General features: G+C 40.8%; 2 protein-coding genes across 4 annotated transcripts in view; both read right to left on the reverse strand.

Annotated features, from left to right (window-relative positions):
- Positions 1-119: 119 nt before the first annotated feature.
- Positions 120-2,976, reverse strand: fgf1 (fibroblast growth factor 1). Of its 2 annotated transcripts, none has more exons than XM_014198662.2 (3): positions 2,570-2,976; positions 1,560-1,663; positions 120-1,010 (listed from the first exon to the last, which is right to left on the reverse strand). In XM_014198662.2, the coding sequence occupies exons 1-3, from the start codon at positions 2,715-2,717 to the stop codon at positions 810-812; spliced, it is 453 nt and encodes a 150-aa protein (XP_014054137.1). In that variant the 5' UTR covers positions 2,718-2,976; the 3' UTR covers positions 120-809.
- A 3,471-nt stretch (positions 2,977-6,447) lies between these two features.
- LOC106604224 (glucocorticoid receptor-like) overlaps positions 6,448-12,546 on the reverse strand; it is a 69,303-nt gene continuing 63,204 nt past the window's right edge. For both annotated transcript variants that reach the window (XM_014198678.2, XM_014198677.2), the window contains exon 10: positions 6,448-10,449. In XM_014198678.2, the coding sequence (XP_014054153.1) occupies positions 10,297-10,449 (153 nt within the window). In that variant the 3' untranslated portion in view covers positions 6,448-10,296. The remainder of the gene's footprint in view (positions 10,450-12,546) is intronic.

Raw genomic sequence — 12,546 nt, forward strand, 5'->3', positions numbered from 1 at the left:
ACAGATCTCTATTCCAGGTTTTGTGTGCAGGCTTTGCCAGAGATTTAAGGCTTATTGTAAAATGTTGTACAGCACTGACACCTTGTGGTTGAAAGACACAATGACCCGACACCAACTGCTACAGTTCCCATTGTTTTTCTTTTAATGGTTTTCAATGTACAGTTTCTGATACCTTTTCCATCAGCTTTCTATAACAACTGGCTGGTGAGAGACACTACTCATTTCCATATATAGGCTACATATCATTAGTGTTGTCATGATTCAATATTTGATATTACATTTAAATATATGCCATTTAGCAGACACTTATCTAAAGCGATTGACAGTAATGTGTGCATACATTTTAAGTACGGCTGGTCCCAGGAATCAAACCCACTATCCTGGCGTTGCAAACGCCGTGCTCTACCAACTGAGCTACAGAGGACCACAGTGGGCATTAGTCATCAACAAAGATATACATTCTAGATGTCTAGTTAGCAGCATAAAGTAGATTGCAGTTATAGCGTGGAGTGGAATGAATCATTTGGTCAAGTTTTAGCATGATTCTACCAGTCAGATGTCCATCATATAGCTATAATAGTTTATACAGATGACAGCATCTATAACAGGTCGGTGAAAGCATAACTGCTGTTATAACCTGCAACTCAAGCTTCAGTACTAGTTTACATTTAAAATACGGTTTGATTAGCCTGTCTGTTTGCCTGCAATTTCCCACTGAGCACCTTGGAATGGATGTGTCTAAAATGGCACCCTATTCCCAATATAGTGCACTACATTTGGCCATTTCAGATGCACCCCTGTTACACCCTTCACTCCCCTGTGCCTTCCAACCGCCGTGGCAAGAAGAAGATGGCCTTCTGCCCTATGTGGGTTCTGGAGCCAAGTTTGGGTTTCCCGTTCTTCTTCAGTCCCACGTACCAACTCCTGTCTTGGTACTTCTGGGCCTGGTAGGTGTTGTAGTGGTTCACCTCCATCTTCTCCAGGAAATAACACTGATCAGTTACTATCGACTATATGGGAGAGACAGAAAGCCAGATAGTCAGACTACTTAGTCATCACAAACATATGCTGATCGTTGATTAGATTACCTGTGGGTGGTCAAAGGCTCTAGGTAATCCAAAACAGATTGGTAAGGTTCTGGGGGTGGGCTCCCGAATGGTGCAGTGGTCTACGGCACTGCATCTCAGTGCTAGAGGAGTCACTACAGACACCCTGGTTCAATTCCAGGCTGTATCACAACTGGCCGTGATTGGGAGTCCCATAGAGCGGTGCACAATTGGCCCAGCGTCATCCAGGGTAGGCCGTCATTGTAAATAAGAATTTGTTCTTAACTAACTTGCCTAGTTAAATAAAGGTTACATTTTAAAAGGCTATAGATAGTCATAAACAGTTTGAATGATGTAAAATAATGCTTTGAAGGATAATAATTGTAAATGTCTCCTATCACTATCCTAAATGCATGTGTTAACACCAATGTTAAAACAGCACCGTTTCTGTGACTTTTATGGCTAGGTTAGTTAGGGAGGGTGATGAGGTCATACAGACAGTTTAATACTCACTGAACTGTATAGCTTTCCTTCACTGCTCATGGCCAAGTAGCGTCCTGCCTCTGTCCCCTGGATGACAACCACACCATGGTCCACAGATTTCACCCTCAGGACCGCTAAGACAAGGAAAGGGTACAAGGCAACGTCAGATTGACAAAGACAGAGCCCCCACACACAGGAGGACAAACTAACAAAATAAGTTCACGACAAGCATTCCAACCATGCTTAAAAATTAAATTCCACACGATAACAAATAGACACAAACGAGAAGGACAAACCGAAATAAAGTCAAGTAGACAAGCATGCTGGAAGTTGGTTACTATTTCAAACACTGGGGTTAGCTACCTTTGTTGTTGTCGCTGTTTGGTTATCATGTCATTATGCAACATTCAGAGACTTTGCTTTGAGAAAACGGTCATCTCAATAGCCTCAGTATGAATGCTAGATGTTATGCAACTGGGAGCTTTTAATAACTGTAACATATTACTAATAACATTGTCTGCAAATCTGCGAGAGTACTTGTGAAGAGATCTATGTCAGCATCTTTTCAGACCGCATAAACAGCTGTGTTGTTGCAGCCTAAATATATCCCACACATTCCCGACCATCTATAGAGATCGGCTTTCAGTCATTCACACATAATTCACACATACACTGTCCTTGTTATTGAGCCATACAATTATTATGGGACATTATTACAGTGTGGGAGACTGATGATTATCTTTTCTGAAGTTTAACAGCCTGGAAATGTCCATTATTTTAGGTCGATTGTGAACTTTTGCAAACCATTAGAGCATGCATGAACATAAATGTATTACAGTTGAATATAAAGTTAATTATGCAGATAAATATAAATTTCTTGATTGGATGGACAATTCAATAAACTAAATAATAGCCGAATTAATAACAGATGTTTGTATTATTTACATACAGTAGTATTTTTGTTCATTTGTTAAACAAAATCCACTGAAATATTATAGTATTTCTGTTTTTACTGTGAACGTCATTCTCGTCCCTCTTGCCTTCCACGGTCCCATCCGGGAGAATCTGCAGATGATGTCCGCCATTCATGCAGTATAGGCGGGTCAGCTTTTTATTGTCGAGCAGGTTACTTCCGAATCTCTCATTATCCTGCCCCACCGGTAAAAACGTTATTTCTGCATCCGTCATTTTTGGATAAGCTCTATATTAAAATAACGACGGTGGGTCTGACCACCTGAGAATAACCACCTGATGCGCGCTCTGCGGCAAGAACGAAAACAACCCGTTAGTAAAATCGCCTTTTGATGGCAAACAGGAACATGTTTGGACTTTATAGTCACCCATAGAAGCAACAACGATGTGTGGTCACGCGCGTTTTGGGTCGCGGGGGAGCAGAGCACTGACCAACAAAGAGGTCGCGTACATGTAGCCTACATTGTTTCGCACCCAGGATGTGGAGGATTAAAATTAGAAACACACTATTAGGATACAACAATGACACCTGTTACACATACACCTGCTGGCACTTCCTGTTATCTTAGACCAGGGCCAGTAAACTATTCATGAAGCGTCAGAGTAAGAGTGCTGATCTAGGATTAGGTCCCTCCTATGATGTTATTAATTATGATCTCTCAAGACAAAGGAGATGATTGTGGACTACAGGAAAAGGAAGACCGAGCACGCCACTATTCTCATCGACGGGGCTGTAGTGGAGCAGGTTGAGAGCTTCAAGTTCCTTGGTGTCCACATCACCAACAAACTAACATGGTCCAAGCACACCAAGACAGTCGCGAAGAAGGCACGACAAAACCTATTCAGGAGACTGAAAGATTTGGCATGGGTCACCAGATCCTCAAAAGGTTCTACAGCTGCAACATTGAGAGCATCCTGACTGGTTGCATCACTGCCTGGTATGGCAACTGCTCGGCCTCCGACTGCAAGGCACTACAGAGGGTAGTGCGAACAGCCCAGTACATCACTGGGGCTAAGCTTCCTGCCATCCAGGACCTCTACACCAGGCGGTGTCAGAGGGAGGCCCTAAAAATTGACATAGACTTCAGCCACCCTAGTCATAGACTGTTCTCTCTGCTACCACACAGTAAGCGGTACCGGAGCGCCAAGTCCAAGAGGCTTCTAAACAGCTTCTACCCCCAAGCCATAAGACTCCTGAACATCTAGTCAAATGGCTACCCAGACTATTTGCATTGTCCCCCCTCCCCTCCCCTCTCCACACCACTGCCACTCTCTGTTGTCATCTATGCATAGTCACTTTAATTAACTCTACCTACATGTACATACTACCTCAACTAACCGGTGTCCCCGCACATTAACTCTGTACCGGCACCACCCTGTATATATTGTTATATTTTACTGCTGCTCTTTAATTACTTGTTACTTTTATCTCTTATTCTTATCCATATTTTTTTTTAAACTGCACTGTTGGTTCGGGGCTCATAAGTAAGCATTTCACTGTGAGGTCTACTACACCTGTTGTATTCAGCATTTCACTGTGAGGTCTACACCTGTTGTATTCAGCATTTCACTGTGAGGTCTACTACACCTGTTGTATTCAGCATTTCACTGTAAGGTCTACACCTGTTGTATTCAGCATTTCACTGTGAGGTCTACACCTGTTGTATTCAGCATTTCACTGTAAGGTCTACACCTGTTGTATTCAGCATTTCACTGTGAGGTCTACACCTGTTGTATTCAGCATTTCACTGTGAGGTCTACACCTGTTGTATTCAGCATTTCACTGTAAGGTCTACACCTGTTGTATTCAGCATTTCACTGTAAGGTCTACTACACCCGTTGTATTCAGCATTTCACTGTGAGGTCTACACCTGTTGTATTCAGCATTTCACTGTGAAGTCTACTACACCTGTTGTATTCAGCATTTCACTGTAAGGTCTACACCTGTTGTATTCAGCATTTCACTGTAAGGTCTACACCTGTTGTATTCGGAGCATGTGACTAATAACATTTGATTTGAAAAGGCTAAATTGATCCGAGATTACCACTCCTGCTGTGAGAGAATACAGGCCCTCACCTCTTTATCCAAATAGATTTCAATCTCAATGAGACTAATCTGAGCAAATAAATTTATATTTCAATCAAACCTATTCTAACAAGAGAAACCATGGCTACTAGGCTACAAGGTAAAATTATCCATCCCAGTTCACAGGAATCCTTGGGGGCCTCATCTTTCACCATACAACAATAATAAATAATACTTCATTGAATGGAACCCTTAAACAAAGTAATCAAACCAAGACTACATCCTTACAAAGTACATTTAGGACAACATTGTCAATAAAAAGTCATTTGGGAACCAGTAAGCAGGATACACATTCCTGTCGTGTCGTTGACTATCATTAAATGTGAAGACTGTATATTATCAAATCAATTCTCTATGTGTAATTTAATTACGCGATTAAACTAATCATGTAACTTTAATTAACTAGGAAGTCGGGGCACCACGGGAACATGTTGTTTATAAAGCGTCAATTTCCTGAGATTTTGATATCTTATCAAAACAGTCACTTATTAATGAATTTTACCTCATCAGTCTCATTACTGAATGTCGCAAACCCTTGGATATCTGCACGATCCCTAGCATAGAATCATGAATCTGCAATATACAAATTGGCTTAATTATTTATTTACTTACTAACTTAATCAATCACATAATTAAATAAACACACACACAATAGGTCATACATTGGTTACTACATGATACAAAGAAAAATTCGCTAGCGTACGAAACCGATATGACAGCTTGGTAGACAAAGGAAAGGGGTGGGGCAGTTCAAGAGCAGGAAACTCAGAGTGGAGTCACTACATACATAGAAATTGCTAATACTTTGAACATGAACAACCGCTCATTCGAAAATAAATTGCAGTTTTACATATTTACGAGTGCCTGCCTTTGTTGTCCCTCTCTGCGATTACCAGTCCGTCTGCTGGATAGTCAGTCGACAGAGAGCCTCTGGTTTGTCAACCAGAGATCACGGGGGCATGGCCACTGACTTGTTAAAACTTTATATATAAATAAGTATCTCGTTAAGAAGACCAACATCACATTACATCTCCTCACAAATAGTTTCATATTCAATCAGATATTTTATACCACATTCAGATGCAAACCCCAAAATTGAGAAGTGTACACAACCAAAGACACAGTAATGTGTGTTTCCTGTCCTTCATGAGATCACTAAATGAAACACACTCGACATGACTGTCCCTTAAGCGTTCACGGACCATTCCCACATTCTCAAAAATAGAAATATAATTTTTTTCTCCCATTTTGGGGATTAGGAGTTTTGGCAAGGAGATTGTCTTTGTCCTCCATTGGCTCTCTCCCTCCATACTGAGAGTTTCTACCAGGAATTTGATCATTGCAAAACCTGATGTGGGAGAGTGAGGGGGGGGCAGTACAATATACACCCAAAAGGGCCACGTCGTGACATTCCTGAGGTGGGAGCCAGTCTCCCATCACGTGTGGTCATAGAAATTCTGTGTTGAAATTCTGAAAAAAAAGACTGACATGAAAGTGGAGGTTGGTGTAGGAGCTTCTTTCAGTGCCAAGACATTTAAAGTCCAATTCCATAAACTAGAATAGGTCTCCTGGCAGCTAGCCAAGGAAATCATTTGATCTAGTCCTTAGTCTAGTCCTTGGGCTCCCGAGTGGTGCAGCGGTCTAAGGCACTGCATCACAGGCATCACTACAGACACCCTGGTTTAAATCCAGGCTGTATCACAACCGGTGATTGGGAGTCCCATAGGGTGGCGCACAATTGACCCAGCGTTGTCCGGGTTTGGCCGTTGTAGGCCGTCATTGTAAATAAGAATTTGTTCTTAACTGACTTGCCTAGTTAAAGAATAAGAAAAGGTTACAAATCAAAGCAATAAGCCCCAGAATGGAAAAGCCTCTTTATTGAATGAACCATTGCTTAATTATTGTAATAATGTGATTATTAAAAGTATATCTGACAAGGTGACTTTTTTCATTGTTCAGATAAAGTGAGTTAACATGATCAATCTGCATACAATTTCTTGTTTTGAATAGGTACCACAAACAACGAAGACGTAGTTCAACATTTAATGGAAGGAAAAGCATCAACATGACCTACTACAGATGAGCAATAATACAGAGGATATAGAAAACTATTATTTGTGGGAGAAATACAACACATTGTTTTTCTTTACATTGGGTTATATGTACATAATTAAAATTGTGTATAAGCTAAACAAGTCATCTTCAAAGGAAAGCATATACCTGTGAATCATCATCATCATCATCATCATCTTTCTGCCCTTGATAATACGTTTCAAATTTAACATCTGTTTTATACAAAATAGAATTTCAAAATAATATTTGGGGTAGTGCAAATTGTCAGGTTCAAGCTGGTTGATTACTTTCACAAACAGTTTGTGCGAAGTTTTTTGACTGACTGACTATATTCATAATATTAGTACACAACATTTGACCAAAGCCACACAAAAAAGGAAATATAAAATGTGTTATACGACAAAGTCCTGTACGTCTGTCACTCCAAGAGCTACTAAAACTACAGGGAAACTTTGAGTCTGGATTTGCTTTGGCCACCTGGTAGAAAATCTAATATACTGGAACTGTGTTGTCTAAATAAATGGTTATATATATTGACACTTGAAACTTTTCCTGAAAATCTGTCCTGCAGAGTTCATTCACTAAAGTGAACATTTTCTGTCTAAAATAGCTTATATTGGAAAAGAAAACGACAGTACATGTCTATAATCTCTGTTTAGAGCAACACATGGAACTCAGGTATTTGTCATTTCTATTGCATATTTTCAGATTTTCTTGTAAAAAATGTACTGCATAATACAATTCCACAGAGACCAATACATTTTTGGTAGTAGTTTGTGGTTTCATACCTGTTATATGAAAGGCAACAGCAGAGAATGATTTATAGCCACACTGAATGTGAAAGTAACCCATAGGAAATCCACAAGCAGGGAGACTTCATTTTCTAATTTTATCCATTGAAAGAAAAATAAATGTTTTCCTTTAGGATATATTGGGAAGTTAACAATGGCTAATCAAGTAGTGAGAAAATCAAATGACGACTTTTGCATGTCCAGTATGTATGAAACTAACGTACCTGAACGGCCAGGTGAGCTTTTATTTAACCCGACTGTTAATTCATTATGTCAGAAAAACACACCCTGGGAATCAAAACTGAACGTTTTTGGTTTTAAAAACAGTTCCATCAGTGAACATAGATGACCACATACATTTTTAACCAATGACAACAACCTGAGTATGATCTAGTTGTTGTTAAAAACCACTAATGTAGCTTCTTATTGGCATAGTGTATGAAAATCACAAAATAAGAGATGCCAGTTTTCCAACATGTAAATAGACCAATGACAGCAAACAAATAACTGGCATTGCATTTTTTAATGCAGGTTAGGTAAAAAGTTAGAACAGATCCCACCTTTTCAAAATGGCTTCACGTCTCGGGTTAACAATTCTCTCAAATCCCCCTCAAATGTACGGAATGTGACAACACCATACAATTACATTACAATGAAAACATGTTTTTAGAAGAAAACTATTTCCCCTTAGAGGACTGGGAAACCCCAGTCCTCTGTTGCTGGGCCGAATGTCTCCTGGTTGATGTCTTTTCCCCTCCTCATCCACTAAGCTACAGACTACGTCCAAAATAGCACCTTATTCCCTATTTTGTGCACTACTTTGGACCAGAGCCTTGCCCTGGTCAAAAGTAACACACTACAAAGGGAACAGGGAGTCATTTGGGACACGCTCACAGTTTGAGTGAGAAACAAGATGACAGAGAAGGATGTTAGTACTAAGTGCTTTACTGGAAAACTTTTAAGTAACACACACACACACACACACACACACACACACACACACAGAGCGAGAGAGAGAAACAATAAGAGCTGAGATGTTGTAAGCAAGATGACTAGGTGGGTAAGGGGTTGTTGTGAGAGCAGCAGTGGGAGGTTGTCCGAGACCAGGGTCAATCAGTCAGTTCTCCAGAACCCCTGTGTATTGCTGCTTTTCATCTCATAAAATGGTCAAATTGTCTGATATGTCAGTGATATGTCAGTGTTGCCAGAATGTAAGCGCTATAAGGATTAATAATGACAAGTTATCCATGTTTCATTCACACACACACACCCCTCTACTATCCATTCAAACACCAGTGTGTTCATACAGAAAGCAGCATATAGAGTATTGAGGGTCAACACTGGGCCCTCTGACTTGGACTGTTACTATTTAGATCTTCCTTAAGAGACCAACAACTACTGTACAACTCAATTCAAGAACAGCCATTTTCCCATCAAATCTTAGGGGAAACCATAGCAACCAGCTCTTCTGGTTTTGGGGCTGTCGATACATAATTTAAAAAAATGGAATCTGCACTCTCCATTTTTGATTGGCTGACGCATCGCTCTCTCCGAAACATTCCAATAATGACAAATGGGCAAAAAAACAAACAGCAAAACAACAGTTAAAACAAAAGCAACAGGAAGAAGGTTCACCGATGGACAAAAGTACTTTTGCTGACAAAAATAAGTTCAAAAGGTGACAATTAATAGCTTCCTTTTACAAACATCCAATAGAGTTAAAGCCATGTTCTTTACTATGTACTTTCACAGGTCATTGTACTAAAATAGTATTTAAAAATGAGACGTGTACAAGAGATCAGGTGAATAATGTATGCAGATTGGGAGTATTATTTAAATCTACTGATCTTATTGTTATAGTTTACACCGAGGAGCCATAACTGAGCTGCAATAGCAACAGACTAACACGGCAGCCATTGTAAAAAGGAAAACGGACTGCATGTAATAGAAACAAAACAATCACATACACTGAGGATCAACCGTGATGGTGAAAGAATACCTATCCTCGGACAGTCAGAGAGAGAATGGCTAAAATCAGACTTCAAGCTAAAAAAGGCACATTTTTTTTCTTCCCTTTTTCTGATCGACGGAGTGTGTAAACCTGGCAGCCAGCACGTAGCTTAATGTAGACAAAGATAGATCTGTGAACTGTGTACTGTATGCTTTCATTATATAAAACTATTTCATCATGTTACGACTGACTTAAAAAAAGCTATGCAACATGCTTTGGAAAATGACAGTTACGAAGAAAACAAAACGTCATGTGACTTGATAATCAACTCTGTTACAACCACGTCCTAAAATCAACAGTAGGTAGAGGAATACACAGTGGGTTAACCTGTTGAATAACAGTACAAGATAGTTATAGTGTTACCTTTGCTGAGGTAAGAAATGACCTGTATAATAAACTGTATATACTGTGGCAGCAGAAACTTAGACATCCTCATCATCATAATAATCTGTACATAGATACTTATTTCATCTAGATATTGTTAAGTTCTGCGGGTCATACACCTGAGAAAACACAAAGGGTTAGTTTAGTTCAATCCTTGATTATACTTAAACTTATGAAAACATTTATTTTATATACCGGATCATAGATCATTGATGTTAAACAAAACAAAAATCCTCAGCTCTCTCCGTCTCGTCTTCTCTAGACAAATCTCTCCTTCCTCCAACGATGGCGCTTGTTTCATCCACAAAATCAGCAAACCCCTGAACATTGTATAATTTCTCCCCAACAGCCTCTCTTCCTCCCTGTCTCCCTCGGTCAGGGGAAGGTGAGGGGATTTTAAGGCATTGTGTCTCGGTGGTGGACACGGCCAGTGGCGGTGGCACCACACAGTCATTTCTGGTGGAAGAGGAGGGGCTTGACGCTCCCTGCTTTGAATTTTGGTAACTGGTTGCTGATGATCTCTGCTAACATCTCTGGAAACTCCACCGACAGAGACTTGTTGACGAACGTGTAGAAGCAGAAATCCAGCAGCCCACCAACCATCTAAAAGGGAAAGCAGAACATTTTACATGTTTATTTATTGTCTGTTGGTCACAGAAATGTTGTTAGTGTACATTGAAAACAAAACAGAGACACTAAACCACAAATAGCTAGAATAATGACAGAACACACATCATGTCCCAACATTGCAAAATTGTCACCGTTTCTCATATCATTGTTCACAACCCACTCATACATGAATCTCATATCTAGCTGTATGCCATATGTACAGAAACTGAAACATGAATCTCATATCTAGCTGTGTGACATGTGTACAGAAACTGAAACATGAATCTCATATCTAGCTGTGTGACATGTGTACAGAAACTGAAACATGAATCTCATATCTAGCTGTATGCCATGTGTACAGAAACTGAAACATGAATCCCATATCTATAGTGTGCACCTGTGTGCAATCTAAGTGTAACATGATCTGTCACATGATCTCAGTATATATACACCTGTTCTGAAAGGCCCCAGAGTCTGCAACACCACTGAGCAATGGGCATCACCAAGCAAGCGGGACCATGAAGACCGAGATCTCCAAACAGGTCAGGGACAAAGTTGTGGAGAAGTACAGATCAGGGTTGGGTTATAATAAAATATCAGAAACTTTGAACATCCCACGGAGCACCATTAAATCATTATTAAAAAAAGAATATGGCACCACAACAAACCTGCCAAGTGAGGGCCGCCCACCAAAACTCACAGACCAGGCAAGGAGGGCATTAATCAGAGAGGCAACAAAGAGAGCAAAGATAACCCTGAAGGAGCTGCAAAGCTCCACAGCGGAGATTGGAGTATCTGTCCATAGGACCACTTTAAGCCGTACACTCCACAGAGCTGGGCTTTACGGAAGAGTGGGCAAAAAAAATTAAGCAAACATGTTTGGTGTTTGAGGAGACTAAAATGTTGCTTTTTGGCCATCAAGGAAAATGCTATGTCTGAAGCAAACCCAACACCTCTCATCACCCCGAGAGCACCATCCCCACAGTGAAGCATGGTGGTGGCAGCATCATGCTGTGGGGATGTTTTTCATCAGCAGGGACTGGGAAACTGGTCAGAATTGAAGGAATGATGGATGGCGCTAAATACAGGGAAATTCTTGAGGGGAAACCTGTTTCAGTCTTCCAGAGATTTGAGACTGGGACGGAGGTTCACCTTCCAGCAGGACAATGACCCTAAGCATACTGCTAATGCAACACTGAGTGATTTAAGGGAAAACATTTAAATGTCTTGGAATGGCCTATTCAAAGCCCAGACCTCAATCCAATTGAGAATCTGTGGTATGACTTAAAGATTGCTGTACACCAGTGGAACCATCCAACTTGAAGGAGCTGGAACAGTTTTGCCTTGAAGAATGGGCAAAAATCCCAGTGGCTAGATGTGCCAAGCTTATAGAGACATACCCCAAGAGACTTGCAGCTGTAATTGCTTCAAAAGGTGGCTCTACAAAGTATTGACTTTTTTTTTGGGGGGGGGGTTGAATAGTTATACATGCGAGGGTTGAGTTTTTTTCTCTTATTTCTTGTTTGTTTCACAATAAAAAACACTTTGCATCTTCAAAGTGGTAGGCATGTTGTGTTCATCAAATGACACAACCCCCCCAAAAATCCCTTTTAATTCCAGGTTAAGGCAACAAAATAGAAAAAATGCCAAGGGGGTGAATACTTTCGCAAGCCACTGCAGCTGTGTGACATGTGTACATAAACTGAAACATGAATCCTATATCTAGCTGTGTGCCATGTGTACAGAAACATGAATCTCATATGTATTGAACTCCAGACCACCAGGAGGCAGCACTGAGCTCCAGACCTCCAGGAGGCAGCACTGAGTTCCAGACCACCAGGAGGCAGCACTGAGCTCCAGACCACCAGGAGGCAGCACTGAGTTCCAGACCACCAGGAGGCAGCACTGAGTTCCATACCACCAGGAGGCAGCACTGAGTTCCAGACCTCCAGAAGGCAGCACTGAGTTCCAGACCACCAGGAGGCAGCACTGAGCTCCAGACCTCCAGAAGGCAGCACTGAGTTCCAGACCACCAGGAGGCAGCACTGAGCTCCAGACCACCAGGAGGCAGCATTTTTTTTATGTCTTAAA

The sequence above is a fragment of the Salmo salar genome, chromosome ssa05 (genome assembly GCF_905237065.1).
Source record: "Salmo salar chromosome ssa05, Ssal_v3.1, whole genome shotgun sequence".
Taxonomy (NCBI): domain Eukaryota; kingdom Metazoa; phylum Chordata; class Actinopteri; order Salmoniformes; family Salmonidae; genus Salmo; species Salmo salar.